General features: G+C 35.9%; 1 protein-coding gene across 14 annotated transcripts in view; it reads left to right on the forward strand.

Annotated features, from left to right (window-relative positions):
* The window catches only part of USP9X (ubiquitin specific peptidase 9 X-linked), a 115,348-nt gene that overhangs the window by 87,786 nt on the left and 4,513 nt on the right, over window positions 1–23,049 (forward strand). For 7 of the 14 annotated variants that reach the window (XM_060407499.1, XM_060407502.1, XM_060407500.1 and 4 more), the window contains 18 exons: window positions 158–266; window positions 498–644; window positions 1,224–1,370; window positions 2,278–2,500; window positions 4,822–5,042; window positions 7,241–7,431; window positions 10,256–10,429; window positions 12,788–12,929; window positions 14,111–14,864; window positions 15,238–15,361; window positions 15,848–16,073; window positions 16,546–16,675; window positions 18,653–18,838; window positions 19,301–19,521; window positions 19,708–19,796; window positions 21,156–21,312; window positions 21,520–21,780; window positions 22,089–22,184. In XM_060407499.1, coding sequence (XP_060263482.1) covers window positions 158–266; window positions 498–644; window positions 1,224–1,370; window positions 2,278–2,500; window positions 4,822–5,042; window positions 7,241–7,431; window positions 10,256–10,429; window positions 12,788–12,929; window positions 14,111–14,864; window positions 15,238–15,361; window positions 15,848–16,073; window positions 16,546–16,675; window positions 18,653–18,838; window positions 19,301–19,521; window positions 19,708–19,796; window positions 21,156–21,312; window positions 21,520–21,780; window positions 22,089–22,184 — 3,598 coding nt within the window. The remainder of the gene's footprint in view (window positions 1–157; window positions 267–497; window positions 645–1,223; window positions 1,371–2,277; window positions 2,501–4,821; window positions 5,043–7,240; window positions 7,432–10,255; window positions 10,430–12,787; window positions 12,930–14,110; window positions 14,865–15,237; window positions 15,362–15,847; window positions 16,074–16,545; window positions 16,676–18,652; window positions 18,839–19,300; window positions 19,522–19,707; window positions 19,797–21,155; window positions 21,313–21,519; window positions 21,781–22,088; window positions 22,185–23,049) is intronic. The other 7 variants (XM_060407504.1, XM_060407506.1, XM_060407508.1 and 4 more) reach the window with 1 other exon arrangement.

A 23,049-nucleotide genomic window follows, 5' to 3' on the forward strand; every position in this document is an offset into this window, starting at 1 on the left:
CTGCTTAAAGGGGTGTTACATACTCTTGTATTTTTACTTTGAATTTACCAACCCCTTAACACCGTTCCCCGATCCCAAGAGACAGTGTTGGAAGTTTTTTTTTTTCCTTTTTTTTTCATGAAGATGATATATTGAATGTGAAAATTTTTTATTTCAGAACTGTTCGCCAGGTGGCACAGGAGCAGTTCTTTTTAATGTGCACCAGATGTTGCATGGGACACAGGCCTCTACTTTTCTTCATTACTCTGCTCTTCACCGTTTTGGGGGTGAGACATTTTTAAAATACGCTTATCATTGTGATTCATTCTTACACAAGGAACAGTCAAGAATTTATGGTGTTAGCTTATATTAAAGTTAGAGCAGTCTATATTTATTTAATAAATATTAGTAATTGCCCATACTGTCTTAGTCGTCTCCTCTAGTTAACTCTGGGTATTTTAAAAGTGGATTCTGAGGATGGACTTATAAATTAATATTATTCAACTTTATTGTTTCAGAGCACAGCCAGAGAGAGAGCTAAACATTCAGGCGACTACTTTACTCTTTTAAGACACCTTCTTAATTATGCCTACAATAGTAATATTAACATACCCAATGCAGAAGTTCTTCTCAATAACGAAATTGATTGGCTTAAGAGAATCAGGGTAAGTTGCATTTAATACTGTGTTTATCGTATCAATAAATATAATGTTTTATTATTAGTTTATAGTCTTTGAGCAATTTGATTTAAAGAACCAAAGAATGTCCTCTGTGTTGTTGGATATTCCTAACTCATGATTCACTGAATGAATGCATAACTAGTTTTGTCAAATGCTTTGTTTTCCATAAGACTCAAAACACGGATGTGCAGCTTCTTCCATTTTAGAATCTTAGGCCCATTTGCAAATTTTCATCTTTTGAAAAGTATTCGTGAATTGTTTTTATCAAAAAATCAGTGATAGGTCAGCACTTAATATAACTTTATTAACATCTGACACTTAGTTGTAGAAGAATTTATTTCTAAAGAGATTGGTAGCTAATAGCCTTCGGATTAACATTTCTTCAAATTAACATTTCTTCCTGGTTTGGGAAGCCTACTTACGAAAGTTCTGGAGAGGAAAAAAATTGCTTAGAATAGAAAGGTTTGAGGGAATTGTCTCTGTCCAGCTCTCTCTCGTTCTGACTTCTCTTTCCCTCTTTACCGCCATTTCATAATTTAGGCATTTGATATTTTTCTTCGGCAGGATGATGTTAAGAGAACAGGTGAAACGGGTATTGAAGAGACGATCTTGGAAGGTCATCTTGGGGTAACAAAAGAATTACTGGCTTTTCAAACCCCTGAGAAAAAGTATCATATTGGTTGTGAAAAAGGAGGTGCTAATCTCATTAAGGTAAGTTATGTCATCTTGGTCCTAGGCTGAATATCATAACCTTCTGAATGTTTATTAGCAAATCTGTCTGGTTAATTTATGGAATCATTAGTCTTTGGTATATTATCTTGTCCTATTCTCTTTTCTACTTTTAAAGAATATAGAGGTTACAGTAGTGTTTTAAATATTGCTTCTAAATTTTTTACATAAATAAAATTTCAGTACTGTGTAAGTAAGCACTATTTAATTTTTCTATTTAGAAACTCTGAACTTTCCACTTCATCAGACTATGTAAAATGAGACAGACCTCTATTATGTAAGGCTGTGCATATTTCTTTCTTTTTTTTTAGTATTTATTTGGCTGCACTGGGTCTTAGCTGTGGCGTGCAGGGTATTTAGTGGCAGTGTGTGGGGTCTAGTTCCCTGACCAAGGATCAAAACCTGGCCCCCAGCATTTGGAGTGTGGAGTCTTAGCCACTGGACCACCAGGAAAGTCCCAAGACTGTGCATATTTCTGTAATGAGCTTTTTCACATACGTGGTAATGCAAGGAAACAAAAAGTACTACTTTAGGACATTTTCTTCTAATTCAGAATGAGTTTTGGTATACATGTGATTAAGAGAGTAAATTTACTTAATGTGAATTGTAAGTGCTACAGTCAGCTTGTTCTTGATACTTAACATAGTTTTTAACCTGACAAATTAGATTTGTTTGTTAATTGTAGGAAAGTGTTTTGAAGTAGGAATCTTTTTATTAGAAAATCCAAGTAAGTTAGCGGAAATGTAATGAGATCTTGTGTTCTGACTAGTAATTTAACACTATTTCCTGCCAAGAGATTTCTTTAAGAAACACATGCACACATAAATAACTATATTTTTTATATAAATACATACCACTGCTAATACATAATCTTTTTTCAACTTTGTAGGAATTAATTGATGATTTCATCTTCCCTGCGTCCAATGTTTACCTGCAGTATATGAGAAATGGAGAACTGCCAGCCGAACAGGCTATTCCAGTCTGTGGTTCACCAGCTACCATTAATGCAGGCTTTGAGTTACTTGTAGCATTAGCTGTTGGCTGTGTGAGGAACCTCAAACAGATAGTAGATTCTTTGACTGAAATGTACTACATTGGGACAGCAATAACTAGTAAGTATTTTAAAATACAAAGTTCTGATGACAGATAATTCTCTAATGTGTTCAAATTCTTTTCCTTTTAGTAAATATCTTCAACTCAATGTTTTCCTTTCTTTTAGCAACTAGTTTAACACCATTACAAGTGCGTCTTAATGTAGAAAAGTTTTCGGATGTTTGTAAAATGTCTTCCTGTGAGTGGTACAATTATTTAGCAACAAAATTTGGTTTGAGTCAAATCTGGACTAAAATCCAAACTTGAGTAATAAATGGTGGTTTAGTCGCTAAGTCGTGTCTGACTTTTGTGACCCCATGGACTGTGGCCTGCCAGGCTCCTGTATCCATGGGCTTTTCCAGGCAAGAATACTAAAGTGGGTTGCCATTTCCTTTTCCAGGAGGGAATAAATAGTCAATAGATTTCAGAGTTGAACAGTGTAAAAATTCAAATTACATGCATTTAAAAATCTTTCAGGCCCTCACTTAGAAGCTCTTCAATGTTATTTTCAAATGAATTCTGAGAAATCTGGTTTTAAAGACTAGGATGTGAGAAGATAACATTCTAGTGCCCTTGATCCTCAGTTAATGCTCACATGAAGCCCATGGAACAGACTGTAGACTCCAGATCTCACTGATACAGAACTGAAACTCAGAGGGGATGAGGGCGATATAAAAATGACTGACACAACAGACATAAGAAAGCAAACCACAATGGAGGCTGTTCTGTTTTAGAAGAAAACCAAAGCTTAAGAATATAATTGATTATAGGCAGTCTTCAAGAACATCTCAAGTTATTTTGTGATATGTTGTATTTTAGAATATCAGGATGTTTTTAATAATATTTTAGGAGATTCTGATTAAACTGCTTAAAAGATCAGATAGTTATCCTATCAAAATCTATATACAGTAGGATGGGGGTTTTTTGTTTTCATTTTTTTTTTTTTAACAATTCCACACTTTAGTTTTCACTAAGTTTAAACCCTCAAGAGATACAGCAGAATTCCACAGGAACCAAGCCACTGTTTCCATAGACACAAGTTATCCTTTCCCCAGATTCTTACAGTTTTGTACAGTTTAGCGCCAGGAGTCACTGTTCTTTGCTTTGTACACGTGAGCACATCTCTTTCCCAAATTTTGGTTTCATCTTGGGCATAAACACTTCCAGTTTTCAGAAGAGGAACCAAGTGCTCCCTCTGGTTTCACAGGACCCTGCTTATAGCCACCAAAAGTGGAGCCTTGGACCATAGCCTTCCAGACCTATTTGTTTTAGAAGTCCTGTTCACAGCACTCCTCCACAGGTTCCAACATGGCAGAAAGCCCACTTGTTTTTATGTAGTACATTTGCATGGTAAAAATTTTAAGTACTAAAGAACGGTATATTCTGCAAACTGTTCCCTGCCCATTCCAGGCCCGGAGTCCCCTTTAACAGCTGTAACCATCGTCTTCAGCCCCTGTCTGTCCTCCCAGCGTCTCTGTGTGCAGAATCCACACACAAAATCTTGCTCTGTTTAGTTTTTAACCACACATTGTGATATAGTGCACAGTGTTCTTTGTTCTCCCCTTAACATATCTGACTATTTCCTATCAACACATAGATATTTACCTGAATCCACTTATTAGCTATATATCTTTCAGTTCAGTGTACTAGAATTTCTTAAACTGGTCTTATAGGCAGTGATGATATTTGCATTGTTTTCAGGTTTATACTAGGTAGAAGGAGATGTTCATTGATTTACAATTCTCACAGAACTCAAATCCACTGTCTCCTTTGCTCCTCAAAATAACATTGTAGTTATAGGCAAGGCAAATGTTACTCTTATTACGACACTACTTAGGAAGGAAACAGAGGCTTAGCTGAAGATAAAAGAGTTGGTAGGTATCAGAACCTGGCTATCAACCCAGGTAATATCTTAGGATTATTTAAAACTGAGTAAGCTATAATATATTTATATAACACTTCATGCCAGAATGAGTTTGAAGGCACTTTAAAAAAACATACAAAAGTAGAATAAGTTAAAGTTCATAATGACTAAACTATACTAAAGTTAAAAGTAAATGTAGAAAATAGCCTTGTGCCATCTTATGGGACTACTGAGACTGCCATAGAAGCAACCTCAGATAAAACTCAGGTTCACAGACCCTGGGGCAAGAATGTATACAGAGGTACATGTGGCCATACATCTTAGGTTTGTTGAGACTGAAATGTATGCTTAGCGCACCGCTTCAGGTCACCGTAACAATGGTGGAATTGTTGGTGATGTTAATTTATCAACTGGATAAAGGGTAAAGTGGGCAAAATATTTGAATTCACACTACAAGAATCTCTTGTCTTCTCTCAGCTTGTGAAGCACTTACTGAGTGGGAATATCTACCGCCTGTTGGACCCCGCCCACCAAAAGGATTTGTGGGGCTGAAAAACGCTGGTGCTACTTGTTACATGAACTCTGTGATTCAGCAGCTCTACATGATTCCGTCCATTAGGAATGGTATTCTTGCAATTGAAGGCACAGGTAGTGATGTAGACGATGATTTATCTGGAGATGAGAAGCAGGACAATGAGGTAAATTTTATTTAGCATTTTGTCTTCTGTGTTCGAAGTTCTGATTCCAAATAACTGTTGTTCTCTCTTAGAGAGCTACTTTCGTTGGACCTGTTGGCATATATTTGAAAGTAAAGCTAGAACCTCCCAGTGTAGACTGCTACCTCAACATAGTGCTCACTGCCTATGAGACTTTCAGCTACAGCTGATTTTTATGATAGTTAATATTTTTAAAGCAACAGTTAATGTACTCACTTTTGGAGGTTTGGTTTAATTTAGAGTTTGTATGATGATAAAAACCTTCATCTTTAATAATAGTTTAATTATAGTTTTACTTTCCTGTTTGATATTTTAATTATGTATCTCCACTTATGCTGTTATATACTATACCAGTTTCATTACCTATGCTTACTTTTTGATTACTTTTGCCTTTCTCCCAGATCATTACTTGTTTTACTTAGGAAACAAGCTTCTCTCTACCTATGACAAAATCTAGGCTCCTGCCAAGTATCCAGTGCAGAAATAAAGCTGTAAATAGATTAGATAGTGGTGGATCAGAGTTGACCTAACTATGGCATAGTTCTTTAAAGAAGAGACTGTGGTCATGTTTGTGTTCACCCTGTATCTCCTTGTTTTTATTTGACCTTTTCCCATTCATGGTGTTGGTGAGAGCCGAGAAGAGAAGCCAGAGCGTGCTGTTTGTAGCAAATATCTTAAATGGTTCTTTACTCATTCCATCTCTTCAGTCACCAAACTCTTTGCTCTGAGTAGCTGAATCATTTACAGGGAGGGCTTCTGAAACATACACTTGCCTCAACTCTTCCCCAGGTTTGCTTTTTTCACCTGTGTGCTTTTTTTCCTTCACTAAACTTAAGTTTCTCTTGAGCAGGGACTGGCCATTGTCTATTTCTACATCTAGGTCTCACACCAGTTCCACAGCCAGCATTGTCTTTCCATCTCTATGAATTTGACCATTCTAGGTACCTCATCAAAGTAGATTCGTACCATGTTTATTTTTCTGTGACTGGCTTGTTTGACTTAATGTAATACCCATTTCATAGCATGTTTCAGAATTTCCTTTCTTTCAAAGGCTGAATAATATTCCTTTGAGTGTATGTACCACATTTTGTTTATCCATTTATTCATCAATGGGCACTTGTGTTGCTTCTACTTTTTTCTTTTTTCTTTTTTTTTGCCACTCGGCTTGTAGGATCTTAGTCCCCCAACCAGGAATGGAACCTGTGCCCCCTGCATTGGGAGCTTGGTATCTTAACTACTGGATCACCAGGGAAGTCCCTGCTTCCACCTTTTGGCAAATAATGCTGCTCTAACATGGGTATACAGATACCTCTTTTAAGATCTTTCTTGCAGTTCTTTGGTTGTTGAACCCAGGCATGGAATTGCTGGATCATTTGATAGTTTTATTTTTCTTTAGGAACTGTTTTCTACAGTGGCTACACCATTTTACATTTTCCACCAACAGTGTCCTAGGATTCCAGTTTCTTTGCATAGAGCTCTTTGATTTTTCTGAGGTCCAATATGTCTCTGTTCTTTCATGGCATGTACTTTTGGTATATCCAGTAAATCATTGTCAAATCTTATGTCTTGAAGTTTTTGCTCTATGTTTTAAGAGTTTCATAGTTTTAGCTCTTACATTCAAATCTGTGATCCATATTGAATAACCCTTTGTGTATAGTATTAGGGCAGAGTCCAACTTCATTCCTTTGCATATGGATATCTAGTTTTTCCAGCACCATTTGTTGAAGAGTACTACTCTCTTAACATGTACATTGTATTGAATGTTTACAAGTCTAAGTAGTTTACATACATTATCTCATATCCTCCTCACAATAGCTGCATGAAGAGTATGTTCACCCATTTACACATGAGGCACTTAACTGCTCAAAGTCACTTAGCCTTATAAGTAGCAAAGCCTGCATTTGTGTCCAGTACAGCCTAAGTTAGTTACTTCACTGTCCTTTGCTCTATCACCTACCTCTGCAATACATAGTTATTCCCTATGACAACTCTTATGTGAAATGGGTGGGGATAAACACTGATACTGTAAATTAAAATATATGAATTGAACATTAAGTGCTTTGGAAATAAATAGAAATACAAATGATTTGTTCACTAATCATTCAGCATTTGTCTCAACATAATTTTTACTATACTTTAAAGTTCAGTTAGCTCACTAGTGATAATGTTTTGCTTTCCAGAGCAATGTTGATCCCAGAGATGATGTATTTGGATACCCTCAACAATTTGAAGACAAACCAGCATTAAGTAAAACAGAAGACAGAAAAGAGTACAATATTGGTGTTTTGAGACACCTTCAGGTCATCTTTGGTCATTTAGCTGCTTCTCGACTACAGTACTACGTGCCCAGAGGATTTTGGAAACAGTTCAGGTAAATTATGGATGGCTGGTAATTGAGATATTGCTTAAACCTTTATGACCGTCTCATGACGCTAACATTAAACTTCTAAAACCTATACTGGAAAGCACTTTTATGTTTAATAGTTAATTAGTAGTAATAGTCTAACTTTATTTTATAGTTAGGTTTGTTTTCTCATTATCCCCAAAGGAAGTAGAAAATGTCTTAGTAAGAGGCAGCATTCTTTAGTCTCTTAAGATGTTAACGATTTTTTGTTTTGAGAGCTTATAGTATTTACATACGTAGGGAGAAGAGTATGAACCCTTATGTATTCATCACTCAACTTCAATAATTGTCAACTCATTGCCGTTTAATCTACATTCCCATCTGCTTAGAAGCAGATGCATAATTTCACCCAGAAATATTTCAGTGTGTATCTCTAATGTCTTTTTTAACATGACCATGATACTATTATCATGTCTTTAAAAATTCCTTAATATCCTTGTCAATGTTTGATTTTACCCAGTGACCTAATTGGTTTTTTTACTATTAACTTTTTTGAAATCATGACCCAAATGAAGTCCAGATGCTGCAGGTGTTGATATGTGTCTGTAGTCTCTTCTTTTTTCACCCTTGTAGTTATTTGTTGGGGATGAAAAAACAAACAAGTAGTTAACTCCGTACATTGTCCCATTTGGATCTTATTGAGATCCCTGTGGTGCTTTGTTTTCCTCAGTTCCCTACATGTCATATAAACAGGTAGAGAGAGCTAGAGGCTCGGTCAGGTTCCGCTGTTGTTTTTTTCTTGTTTTGGAGTGGATAGACAAGGCCTACCTCATAGGTGATAACAGTAAGCTCAGTGAGGAGAAGTATATAATGTCTGTCTGCCTCTTAGGATAACACCCATTGATTATCATTGCCTAAATGCAACATTTCATCAGTACTACAAAATGGTCACATCCTAGTTTTATCATTCTTTCATTTAATAGCCAGAGTAGATCTGTAAAGGAAACGTCCCCATAGCAACTTTTTGGCTAGTCTAGTATACAATTTTATAGGAAAGGTGTGATAAATACCAGGGTGGGGGGGTGGAAATTGTTGTTGTTCAGTTATGTCTTGATCTTATTTCTCTGGCTTCATTTATTTCACCTTTTTTAATTTTATTACCTGTTGTGTCATGCACTGTACTAAAATACTATAGTATTATACAACTATGTATGAAAACACCATAATCCTTTGTAATAGTGTTTTTGTTTTTAAATAGTACTCTTTTCTTTTCTTTTCTTTTTTTTTTTTTTTTTTTTTGCTGTACCAGACAGCTTGTAGGATCTTAGTTCCCCAACCAGGTATTGAACCCAGACCCTTGACAGTGAAAGCATGGGGTCCTAACCACTGGACCAGCAGGGAATTCCCTTAAATACTACTCCTTAGAATCCCTTCGAGGTCTCTCCCAGACAGCTGAGAGCAGAGGAGCCAAGGGTCACCTGACATGGCCCCTCTGGTCCACCTTCTCTGCTTCAGCCGTAGCAGCTGCCCTTTTCCCTCCTGGAATACTACTGGGATTTCTTCTGAAACCACTACTTTATAATACAGTGACCTCCATATGACTTACCATATAAATTCCACCGATTACTCTAACTAGGCCCCCTATTTAATCCACACTTACTGCTTGCACACACACCCCTCTTTCCCAGCTCTGCTTTCACTCTTTCAGTCCCATCACCTGGCAGAACTCTCACCTTCCTCTGACTATTCAAGTTCTCTTTCTTTCTCTAGCTTGTCCCATCTCTGCCATAAGGCTTTTAGTATTTCCGTTCTTTCTCTTCAGATTATTACTCTTAAACTTCTTGAACTTTTGTCTTAAAATTTGTAATTAGGTTATAATGATCACTCTTCTTGTAATATATTTGCTTTTTTTGGCTTCTCAGTTAATTGTTCCTATGTTAGTGGAGCTCTCAGTTTGTCCAGACTAGCACTTTTGGATTATCTACACTTTAGACCTGTGATGTACTCTTAAGTACATGTGGGTGAATTAACCACATTTCACACCCTTAATTTTTTATGTTGAAAAATTTCACACCAGGAGAAAAGGTAAAGTAGTATAGGAATCACCTTTATGATGCATATTCTTCAGCCAGATTTGCCATTTGTTAACATTTTGCCATATTTGCTTATGGGTATACTTGAGTTTTGGTTTTCTTTTGTTTTTTCTAAACTAGAGGATAGTTGCAGATATTACTCTTGATCCCCCTCATATGCCTCAAAATGTATCCTCTAAGGACATTTTCCTACATAATATTTAATACAATTATCACATGCATGAAATTAGTATTCAGTAATGTCATCAGTATATATTCCAACTTCCCCAAAATAGTCTTTGTAATTTTTTTTTTTCCCAGTTTCAGACTGGTATCCTAGAAGGAATCACAAGAATTTGGTTATTAGCTCTTCAGTCATCTCTAATCTCCCTAATTTGTCATGACTTTTATGGTACTTTATCGATTTATGTGATTATTTACCCATGATTAGATTCATGTTAAACTTTGTTGGCAAGAAGAAATACCTCTGAATGCAGTGCAATGAGAAGCATATAGTAACATCACCATGGAGTTTTCCTTTGTAGTTTTGTGGTATTTCTTTCCTAGTAAAGTACCACTTTTCCTATGAATCTTACTTTCTCCTCCACAACAATCAATATATAAAGAGCATCCGTTTTTTCCCCTACTTCCTCATGTAATTGAGGAATAAAATCTCAGTTTATATGTGTTATTTTGGTTGTATTGCTTTTTTCCTGAAAAATGTATTTATTGTTCTGGGAGTGTCTCACGTTACACATTTTACTCCATTCATTTCTTAGGCTTTGGGGTGAGCCTGTTAATCTTCGTGAACAACATGATGCTTTAGAATTTTTTAATTCATTGGTGGATAGTTTAGATGAAGCTTTGAAAGCCTTAGGACATCCAGCTATGCTAAGTAAAGTCTTAGGAGGTTCCTTTGCGGATCAGAAGATTTGCCAAGGCTGCCCACATAGGTGAGTACTAATTGCATACTTAATATGTATATTGTAGTGTTTATTATTAATTATGTAAAAAAGTGAAGTATGGTACCACTTACTAAATACCAGAGGTGGGATGGATTACATATTGTGCATACCTTACTGTTGGGGGAGGTTGGTTGTTTTCTCATTTTATTACAATGAAGTTTAACAACAGAAAAGTTACATGACCTTTGTGGATCTGTTGGTTTGTTTTTGTCAAATAATACTTGGTTCCTTTAACTCCACCTAAGTTCTTACTATTTTATACGCTTATATGTCCTTATGTATGATCATGCCTAAGAAAATACATGGCATTTTGCATATACAAGTATTACTAATGAATTTTTCCTTTATCTTAAAATAGTTAATAATATTGTAAATAAGTTTAGAAGATGACAAGTGTGGGGCACTATTTCCTATACAAATGAAATGCTGACTTTTTAAAAATAGCGTTGATTACTGTCATTGTTTTTAAGGTATGTTTCCCACACAAAGCATTTATAGCAAAAAAATAACTATAAACAAATTTGTTTGGGTTTTTTTTTTTTTTTCTTAAAAGGGAAGTTGATTAAGAACTCTTATTGAAAATAGTTAAAATAACTATTAAAGTTTACTACTGATAGATACACGTTTATGACTACTTTATGGAAGTTTTACTTTGGAACTTCTCTTGTATGTCATCAATTAATTAATGTTATTGAAGTCCCTTCTCACCAAAATATCACAGTAAGGTAGTATTTTCTACAAGGACATGACTTAGCAAGTGAACAGCAGCAACAAAAGAGCATTATGTATAGTCATAGGTTGTGTGTGTGTGTGGTTAGTGGGGGGCTGCTTCATTTTTTAACCACTTTAGAATCATTTCATTTTGGAAATGATTGAGGAAGTGGTAATATTATATATAAGTGTTAGGCTATTCATTCTGAATGAAGCCATAAAATTGTTTACACAGACTGGACAACTTTTGCTTCTTTTGAAAGACCTCGTGCATTATTAGGTGGACCATAAAATTGTCGTTTTAACCTCTTGTTTTTATACTGATTAAAAAATTTTTTTCTGGCTATCTCTTTTGGTCAGTTTTTCTTGGTTTCTTGTAGCCAGTTTTCAAAATTATTGGGAAATGACGGGTTTTCTTTGCTAAGTGAAAATGTCCAGAGAACATTTAACCTTAAGTAAAATTCCTGAAGTTCAAATACCTACTCCACAACTAAACTAGTCCTGTTCCATGCTAGAAGGTTACATAAAGGAGAGTCCTGTGACAGTCTATTTTAGGGTATTTATCTAGAATAACAGTTAACAAACTATGGACCATAGGTCAAGTCCAGCCCTACATCTGTTTTTGTTAAGTTTTATTGGCACATACCCACTGCTTTACCAACTGTCTGACTGCTCTCACTGTAACAACAGAGTTGTTGCTATAGAGACCTCATGGTCCAGAAAAACTGGTAATACTTACTCTCTGGCCTTTTACATACAGAAAAACTTTGCTGACTTCTCATTTTTCAGATGACCAGTTTTTTACCTGAAATCATAAAATTGGACTTCTTTTTTCTCAACTATGGGCTGTTCCCTAGTTATCATAACAATTTGCCTAATACTTCATATTCCATTCATGTCACTTATAAATGCCTTTTTCACTAAGTTGAAAAGCCCTTAATATGAGGGACCATCTCAAACTATCCCACAGTGCTTTATACATGGTAGGCACGGCATATATTTGTTCAGTGAATTAATTTAATGGTTGAGTGAAATTCTCACATCCCATGTTCTAAATTTATGAGTATGTCTCTTCACAAATCTGAAAATTCCTTTGGTAGAATATTGCCCAAAGGTGGGATTCTGGCTCCTATTCAGATTGCTTAGCCCATGTTCATTTGTATGTTCAACTTGTGCTTTAGTAATGTTTCCATTATAGAAGAGGAGAAACATTTAGAAATTTAGCTCATTACAATCTAAACAGATGATGACAGAAGGAGCATGGTAGACTATATAGAGATGGAACTGTGAAGCCAGACAGATCTAGCTTCAAAACACCATTTCTCCTGGTAATCTTCACATTCTGAACCCCACTTCCCTCATCTCTGATGTGGAGATGGTGATAGAAAATATTTGCTGTGAAGACAAAGAACCTGTTATGTATAGTGTGTAAACAATCTAATGTAGTGCCTAGCAGAGGATAAATGGCCCGTAAATGGTAACTGTCATTTATGAGTACATTTTTTTAACTTAATGGGTTTTGTGTTCTATTATAAATATTGCAAAAGTAGTTTGCATTGAACCCATAACTAAGTAAGATGTTTAGAAAATTAAGGAATAAATTCTCTTTGATCATTTCTTAAATAATATCTTTAGATACGAGTGTGAAGAATCTTTTACGACTTTGAATGTAGACATTAGAAATCACCAAAATCTTCTTGATTCTTTGGAACAATATGTCAAAGGAGATTTATTAGAAGGTGCAAATGCTTATCATTGTGAAAAATGCAATAAAAAGGTATGGATTGCCCAGTTTTGTTTAAAATAATGATGGTTACATATAATGGGTTTGGAAGAATAATTGTTTTCATTTGTTCTCAGAATTTGCCCTCTTTATTCCCTGCCCTACGTTGTTAACAGTGGTAGCAGAGAGGTAGTTAAGATAACGGACTTAAAAGGGTTGTCAGGTAAAGAGAAGCTAGTGCCAGAAAGGGCTAGGGAAAACAGGTAAAGATAAGAGTGAATCACTTTAGAGGTCGCAATAGCTTAATACCACAATCTTTTGTCTGCCTTACGCAGGCACCTTTCATCCATATCTGACCAGACTGCTTGAGCTCCGCAAAGCTACAGAACTCATAGAGGAAAACATTGCTCCTCTCACATGCAGAGTTACTAGCCAGGACCGAGAAGTTCGCTGAAACCAAACTATTGATTGCTTTATTTAGCCACATAAGATTTCTTCTACCACCTGTTTTTTTTAAACCACTTGGATCGAATTTTTTTTTGACTCACCTGGTATTGGTTTTTGTCTGTGGGCATTTAATAGTATCTGGGCTCCCAAGTCCTCTTACCTCTAAGTCACCTGTATTATTTTGACTTTACATACCACTTGGAGAGGTTTTAAAATCTAAAGGTTGAGATGACCTGTAAAGTCATACCCCTGCCATTCAAGCTCTAAGACTTGAGGCAGGTTACTTAAATCTTTCAACTGCTCCTCATTCTCATGCTTCAGGTTCAGTAGTACCTGCTTGAGAGGGTTGTGAGGATTATACATGTTACTACTGGGGTAGCACTTAGCATATAATTTGGCACCTAACTGCCCAATAAATACTAGCTGCTATTAGTATATTTCTGTAGTTGGCTCACAGCAAACTACACCTTCATTAAAATAATAATAAATATCAAACAAGTAATAATGGTTAGATAATACTGCCAACATAGAAATCAGGCAGTGAGTAAATCACTAATTTTTGCAGTTTGTAGAAAGTGGCATCAGAGTACTTCTGTATTACTTGTTTTAGTTAACATTAAAACTATAAACTGACAGAATTGCTCTGATTATGTTTACTGTCACGTTATGTTTACACTTAAATTTTCAGATTAATGTTGAGAATTTAATAATAGAGTTTTAAAGTTTGGTGTGTTTTTTTTGCAGTGGATTATAAGAGAACATCTAGTAATTTGTTCTGTTCATTTTAGGTTGATACTGTAAAGCGTTTGCTTATTAAAAAATTGCCTCCTGTTCTTGCTATCCAACTAAAACGATTCGACTATGATTGGGAAAGAGAATGTGCAATCAAGTTTAATGATTATTTTGAATTTCCTCGTGAGCTGGACATGGAACCTTACACAGTCGCAGGTGTTGCAAAGCTGGAAGGAGATAATGTAAACCCAGAGAGTCAGCTGATACAACAGAATGAGCAGTCCGACAATGAGGCAGCAGGAAGCACGAAATACAGGCTTGTGGGGGTGCTTGTACACAGCGGTCAAGCAAGCGGAGGACATTACTATTCTTATATCATTCAAAGGAATGGAGGGGATGGTGAGAGAAACCGTTGGTATAAATTTGATGATGGAGATGTAACTGAATGTAAAATGGATGACGATGAAGAAATGAAAAACCAGTGTTTCGGTGGAGAGTACATGGGAGAAGTATTCGATCACATGATGAAGCGCATGTCATACAGGCGCCAGAAAAGGTGGTGGAATGCTTATATACTTTTTTATGAACGATTGGATACAATCGACCAGGGCGATGAATTGATAAGATACATATCAGAGCTTGCTATCACCGCAAGACCCCATCAGATTATTATGCCATCAGCCATTGAGAGAAGTGTACGGAAACAGAACGTGCAATTCATGCATAACCGAATGCAATACAGTATGGAATATTTTCAGTTTATGAAAAAACTGCTTACATGCAATGGTGTTTACTTAAATCCTCCTCCAGGTAAGCATCAAGAATTTAGCTTCTTAGTAACAAAGCATAGCTCTTCTTGCAGGATTTCTTAGCAGGCATCAACATGCTTGTTTCCTTTCTTTCTGATTGTTTTCAAGTCCTGTTTCAGATGACTGTTACCTTTGAGCATTATATATTATCTGGGTATTTAGAGACAGAGGAGCTTTTGTTTGTTAAAACAATTTGTTTTTATTTACTCAAGCATTAGTTGAAGTGTGCTTTAATGAACAGAATTATTTCATAAGTAGCCTCAGAGGGGTTTTAACATAGTTGGGGCTTGGAAAATTGTAGGTAATGCAGATTTGTATGAAAACAGGGCTTGGGCATACAAATTTGACTTTTTTAATCTGCACTTTATTTATAGGGCAAGATCACCTGTTGCCTGAAGCCGAAGAAATCACAATGATTAGTATTCAGCTTGCCGCTAGGTTCCTCTTTACCACAGGATTTCACACCAAGAAAATAGTCCGTGGCTCCGCCAGTGATTGGTACATTGTTTTGGATTTTCATTCCTATTATTACTGGCATTTAGTTTGGTTCTTTAATATACTGCTTTGTTTTTTCCAAGCCCTAATAATCTTGTTTCAGATTTGGAATGCAGAATTTTAAAAAATCTTGGTAGCAGTAGTGAAAGAAATCCTGAGTTTAAATGTGGCCCTTTATTACTCAGGAGCCGGCTTCTGTTATAGTGTATCATATCTTTGACTTCTGTGTACAAAACATTACAGGATGATACTTAAAGGTTATTTAATCACAAAATTATTACATTTTAGCTTCCCTAGATTACATTCAGCCATAGGTTAAAAAGGTAAAAACTTAAAATGAATTTGTTTCTAATTGTGGAAGTTTAGAGACCATTTATATCATACCTTGATTTAACAATATTTACTTAACTATTCTAATAGTAAGATGTTAAGGGAATGGAGGTTATCGTTTTTGTCATTGAACCTAGGATTTTGTTTGTTTTGTCTTAGGTATGATGCATTATGTATTCTCCTTCGTCACAGCAAGAATGTGCGATTTTGGTTTGCTCATAATGTCCTTTTTAATGTTTCAAATCGCTTCTCTGAATACCTTCTGGAGTGCCCTAGTGCAGAAGTCAGAGGTGCATTTGCAAAACTGATAGTTTTTATTGCACATTTTTCCTTGCAAGATGGGCCATGTCCTTCACCTTTTGCATCTCCAGGACCTTCTAGTCAGGTAATTGCCCAGTTTACTTCTAATGATTAAATGCTTACACATGAATTCTGTTTCCCAGAAGCTGAAGCCACACATATGTGCATCTGTTTGAGATGTTTACCTAACAGATGTGCATGAGCGTGTAATAACCATGTGATCTGATGCCTCAGTGTCTATGAGTTCCATTAAAAAGTACTTCCCAGCAGTGACTAGTGACTATTGGCTCTCTAAAACTTAACGGAATTTTCTGTTAATTCGGTTACATTCAGTGGCTTAGTTATACACTTACTGTTATATGTTATACATGAATTTTAATTCATCCCCTTTCCTAAAAAAGCAACCCTTTTTAATAGTTCCTTGTGTGATCAGTCCGTCCAGAAATTTCTGCCTATATTTAACATGTCTATGTGCATCTTCCTTTTTTATGCAAAGAGAATTATATTGTACCTGCATCTTGTTGCTGGAAAACAACCAATGTTTTCATGTTTTGCAGGCTTATGACAACTTAAGCCTGAGTGATCACTTACTAAGAGCAGTATTAAATCTGCTGAGAAGAGAAGTTTCAGAGCATGGGCGTCATTTACAGCAGTATTTCAACCTGTTTGTAATGTATGCCAATTTAGGTAAGAATTTAAGTTTTCATAATTCTGCTTTAATGTATTAAGTAATGAAATCATTTAAGTCAAGTGATGAAATATAACCTGGTCTAAAATAGAAAGTGTTTCATAAAACCTACTATGAATTTTATCTGAAACTTTTTGCTACACTTTATACCTTGTACTTTATTTATGCATGTGTCTTATCTCTGCTCAGACACAGGTCAGAATCTGTATCTTAATCATATTTTTATCTCCTAAAGCAGTGGTGCTAGACCTGGTTTTTTGAAAATACTGATTCCTAGGCCCCATCCCAAACCAATGGAATAAGAATTCTCAGAACTAACACAAGGAATCCACATTTTCAAAAGGTCCCAGATGATTGTGTAATATTCACCATGTTTGGGTGAAGGATTTAGTCTATACTTTTGTTGAAGTAAATGAAAAAAGTTTTGTTGAAGTAAGTGAAATTAAAGGTTGGAGATAACATAAATATTCACTTAATTGCCTGTTATTTATGTTAAATTCTAAACCCAAACATTACTGTCATTCCAAGTTTTGTGTGTGTCACTTACTAATCACCAGTGATCCCTGACTCTTCTAACACAGCAACATTCTACTTTGTATTTGTCTTCTTTTCCCTTACCTCCCCATACTAAAGACTTGTTTATATTGATGAAAAGAGCTGTTTGAATCTAGGGATTTCAAATAAGGGATTGTGGACTTGTATTTATTATACTTCTTGGAACATGGCAGTAAATAAGACTCTTACTTTCTAATGGGGTATAGAAGCAAATTAAAGGGTACTTGCCATAAAATATGTGACAATGGGGAAAATACAGCGTGCTGTGGAAGTACATCAGTAGGGGTACCTGACCAGATTTGGGGAGTGTGTGGGACGTAATGCAGAAATTGATTGTAGGAATTGGTTGAATTTTTCCATCCAGAGTGAACAGCAGGTGCAGAGACTTGGAAGTATATTCAGCATGGCTCATTGGAGGAAGTGAAAGGTTATTCAGTCTACTGGCTCATACTGAGAAGTTGACAGTGAAGGGGAAACAAGTAGACAAATTCTAGTGCTTTTCATTAGATGTAAGGCCAGTAGGATTTGGTGATTGGATATTCAGGGAAGGGTAACATGGAACAGACATTAAGAATGATGCCCAGAATTCCAGCTTGCTAAACTGACCAGGTAGTAGTGCCATGTATGGAGCAGGGGAGACACAGGAAGAACATGGACAGGGAATTTGAGTCTTTGTGACACCCAGATAGAGGTGTCCAGTAGAACAGGATCTATTTGGAAATATTTTTGAATCAGCTGAATAAAACAGCTGGAACTTGAAGCCATTAGAATGGGTTTGATCATCCAGGGAAGGCATACAGTGTGAGGATATAGCCTGACATGGGAACTTGGAGGAACTTTTTAAGAGACAGGAGGAGGACTCAAATAAGAACAAGAAGAGGTAGAAAGAAAATAAGAGAGGAACCCAAGAAAGGGTGAAATGGTTACAATTTGAGAACTATTCCTTAACTTTAAACCAGAAAGAGGGGCAGAAGCCAGGTAAGCATGAGTTGAAGAGCAGGCAAACGAGAAAGTAGAGGGAACGAGGTTAGTCGTCTTTCAAGAAGCTTGGCTTAGAAGAAAGAAGAAAGGCAATTTGTAAGAGAATTCTGATTTCTCCATTTTCAGCGTTCATTTAGGATTGCCGTCTAGGCTGGTCCCTGAGACTCCCCAGGCCATAGAAAGTGTCCAGAGGATTGCAATGTCATAGTTACTGTTTAACCATTTAATACTTAACTCCAGTTAGGTTTTTGGTTCTTTTAATTTTTTTAATAATTATTTTTTGTATTATTTTTTAATAATACTCTGAATGCCAGGTAAAAGTAATCTTCTGTTCATAAAGGTTGTAGAAAAAAATAACTACTTTATTATGAAGCCCTTCCGTCCCAGTTCTTTCATATAATTCTTCCCCTCTCTTCCTGCTTGTCCCTTCTGTACTATAGGTGTGGCAGAGAAGACACAGCTTCTGAAATTGAGTGTACCTGCTACCTTTATGCTTGTGTCTTTAGATGAAGGTCCAGGTCCTCCAATCAAGTATCAGTATGCTGAATTAGGCAAATTATACTCGGTAGTGTCACAGCTAATCCGCTGTTGCAATGTCTCGTCAAGAATGCAGTCTTCAATCAATGGTAAAGTCAAATACTCCATTCTTTACATTGGTTTTAAAGTACTGCTGACCATAAATAGTACCTCATTAAAAGTGATTCTGAAGAAGTTTCAGTATAAAACAAGAATCTGTGAAAGTCCATGCTTTGGAATATTTTATGTTTTGAGTCCTGCATGTTTTTCACATGCTTAAAAGGGAATCTTTCTATCTACTTGCTACTGAGGTTGGTATCTTGTTTATGAAGTAGTAGTGTAACAACTAACTTTCAAATAAGAAAACACCAGTTTGGGTATTAAACTTTTACGTTTTATCATCTTGATATATCTGATCATTATAATGCTTCGTATTACTTTCTTTGTACTTGGGAAATGATCTATTTTTTTTTCTTTAAAAAAAAATGATAAAGCTATTTTCTGTAGTGAAAGCTGGATATTCTTGTGGAGAAGCTGATTAGTTTTTCATTGATGACAAATCTGTATTCTAGGTAACCCTCCTCTTCCCAATCCTTTTGGTGATCCTAATTTATCACAACCTATAATGCCAATTCAGCAGAACGTGGCAGACATTTTATTTGTGAGGACAAGTTATGTGAAGAAAATCATTGAGGACTGCAGCAACTCAGAGGAAACCGTCAAATTGCTTCGTTTTTGCTGCTGGGAGAATCCTCAGTTCTCATCTACTGTCCTCAGTGAACTTCTCTGGCAGGTTAAAGGAAAATATACATTCATATGTCTCTATAACTTGTTGTTTTATTTTTATTATATTTTTAAGTATACAATTACACTAGTTTTAGGTGTGCAACATAGTGATTTGATGTTTTTACACATTACAAAGGGATCACCACTGTTGCTGCTTTAAATAAGTTCTTTACCACATTTTACGTGTTTTCAGGTGGCATATTCCTACACTTATGAACTCCGGCCCTACTTGGATCTGCTTCTGCAGATCTTGCTGATTGAGGACTCCTGGCAGACTCACAGGTAGCTACCCTTTTTTTGTTTCTTGCCGAGTTCTTAGAGTAAGTGAAATTAACAGCGCATTTACTTTTTTTAACCTCTTGGAAGTCTAATAATAAATGTTTTATTGTAGAACTTAAGGATGAATAAAACGGTTCCCTCTTCCCTCACAACTTTTGCCCAAGTTGCATACTTAATATACTAACCTTTTTCTTTCAGTTGGTGTTATGTTTTTTATTTGGAGGAATTTTTTGGTAGATGTTTCCATTTCATCAGTGATGGTCTAGAGTTATTTTAGGATTGGATTACGTTAGTTTTAGAATTATGTGAGAGTCCCTTCGGTAAATAAGTATAGGCGGTTCCCAATATTCATAGTATAGTTAATGATCTCTGAAAGTCAGCGTGAACACTGAGCAAGTACTAGGTCATTGCTCCCGGGGGGATATACAGAGTTAGGTTCGTACAAGCCTCTGGGTACATTTTTTTTCAACCGATCAATACATAACCTTTTTAAAAATGTGTTCTGTTTAAAGAAATCTTATTTAATATATATTGAAGAATTTGTTGGTAAACGATTAAGAATTTGTATAGTAGACTGCTTCCTCTCTGTCACTAAAACTAAAACAGAAACCTGAAAACACATTCTGTAACAACAAAATGCTTAAAGAGAAATTAAAGTCTTGAGTCTTGGTGCGGATTGCAAATGCCAGAAATCATGAAATAATATTTTCAAATTATTCACCAAAATTAACAATCATAGATGTCAAACAGTTAATAATATAAAAATTGAATTAAACCAGAAATCAGTTTTCCATTAAACACAAAATTTAATAGTTCCAAAACTGTAGCTGTTTATTTTGAACCCTTCTGAATATGATCAGAGGATTTAAAACTTATGAGTCAGTTGAAATGGAATCTTAAGTTTTCACTATTTTCTTTTGAAAATGTTATAAACAGTATAGCTTTAAACCAGTTAGCCATATCTTAGCCCTCATTAGAATAAGTAATAACACTAAAGGCACATGTGCTGGTTTAAACATGGGAATTTGTTTTTTGTGTAATAAGATTGTTGTTATGATTCCCTGTCACCAGGCTTGAAAATAATTTTCTCATAGTGGGCTTTTAGTCATTCGGTAAACTGTGTATTTATATAGGAGCATCTCCCATGGGCTTGGCACTGTTAGGCATTGAGGAACAAGGGAGGCAAAGATAATATTGATAAAAATGGCATTTGTAAAGGAGTTGATTCATTATCGCTTGAAAAAATTGAAGGTAAAAACAGAAAATACACTGCAGTGTTTCAGATTAAATAGCAGAAAGCACTTGGTAAATGTTAGCTGCTATTTGATTTTAGAAGTTTTAATTTATGTTGTTCCCTTTCAGAATTCACAATGCACTTAAAGGAATCCCAGATGACCGCGATGGGCTATTTGACACAATCCAGCGCTCTAAGAATCACTATCAAAAAAGAGCATACCAGTGTATAAAATGTATGGTAGCTCTCTTTAGCAATTGTCCTGTTGCTTACCAGATTCTGCAGGTGAGGTTTTTTTCTCTGTGTGTGTGTGTGTGTATAATTGTGTAGAAACCTCTGTCTGTGTGTGTGTATATAATTGTGTAGAAACCTGAATCTAAGGATTCTGTTTTAAAAGACGAGAATTACGAGAATTTGGAGTTGTCGTTTCGAGTTAACTTTGAAAAACACTGCAAAACCTTTTTACATACATGGCTTTATTTTCTTTTGAAGGGCAATGGAGATCTTAAAAGGAAGTGGACCTGGGCAGTGGAATGGCTTGGGGATGAACTTGAAAGACGACCATACACTGGCAATCCTCAATACACTTACAACAATTGGTCTCCTCCAGTGCAAAGCAATGAAACATCAAATGGTTATTTCTTGGAGAGATCACATAGTGCTAGGATGACACTTGCAAAAGCTTGTGAACTCTGTCCAGAGGAGGTAAAAAAAGCCACCAGTGTGCAGCAGATAGAAATGGAAGAAAGCAAAGTAATTCTTTACTTTATAGGGCCAGTGTTTATATATTACTGATAATGGGGGAAGAATTATGTGGAATTTTGTTTGCTTTAATATGACTACTATATGTGGTCTTAACTTAATGAGGGAGTCTTCTTTTAAAGAAATTTTGGGGAGATTGCCAAATCTTTGCTTTGAGAGAAGCCAAATCAGGTTTCTTTCAGTTATTTTATCTGTAATAAAATTTGTTAGTGGGTCGGGTTTTTTTAAAATTTTATTAAAAAAAAAAACAAAACTGAATTTGTCTACATAATTCTTTATTTTTAAATATTTAAAATCAGGAGCCAGATGACCAAGATGCCCCAGATGAGCATGAGTCACCTCCACCTGAAGATGCCCCGTTATACCCCCACTCACCTGGATCTCAGTATCAGCAGGTATGTCAGGCTTAGTTTGTGTTTTTATCCCCTAGAATTTTTATGCATTATTTATTTATAGGATGGCTAAGTTTTTTGTTGCCACTGTAAAGTAACGGGGATAATCTAGACCAGCTTTGGGGGCATGATCAAAAGAGGAATGGTTGGCATGGGGTCACAGTGTGATACATTTGAGCTTCCCCTGTGGTGTTTCCTGGTCAAATATATGCCCCCCTCTTGTACTTGGTAGATGAAGTTAGTAAAAACTATGATCATTTGTATCAATATAAAATGATAATATTTAATATAATGGATTAAGATGACATTTCCCAGTAGGCCAAGTCTATGAGTAGAGATATGAAATATGGCAGTGAAGGAAGACCCTGGATGTAGCAAATGAACTGTTTGCTTACATAGCATAACCAAGACTTCAATGACAGTAAAAAATTATTGGAAAAAAGTCAGGGATTTGACAGATTTCCATGAATTTTTTTAGAAAATCAATAACTATATTTAGATGAAGAAACTTTCTAAATGAGAACGTGTCTATGTCCCAGGTGTGACTAATTTCGATCTTTTGTGGCAGGGATTCTGGAACAAGCGTTGGAATCCCCTGGTGGAGTGTTAAGGGAGGGGCACCCCAGAGTTTCTGATTCGATAGGTCTAGGAGATGGGAGCAGAAAAATCTACTTTTCTAATGAGTTCCCAGGTGATGCTGCTGGTCTGGGAACCATGCTTTCAGAACCATTATTTAAGCATTCTTACAGTTCATAGTAGAGATAGAAGCATGCTGGCTAATTAGAAGATGCATATTCAAGATATTTATTTTCCTAATAGAAATTACAGAAAGTGAAAGCCTAAAATCTTCTTGGCTTGGCTGGCAGGA

The sequence above is a fragment of the Ovis aries genome, chromosome X (genome assembly GCF_016772045.2).
Source record: "Ovis aries strain OAR_USU_Benz2616 breed Rambouillet chromosome X, ARS-UI_Ramb_v3.0, whole genome shotgun sequence".
NCBI lineage: Eukaryota > Metazoa > Chordata > Mammalia > Artiodactyla > Bovidae > Ovis > Ovis aries.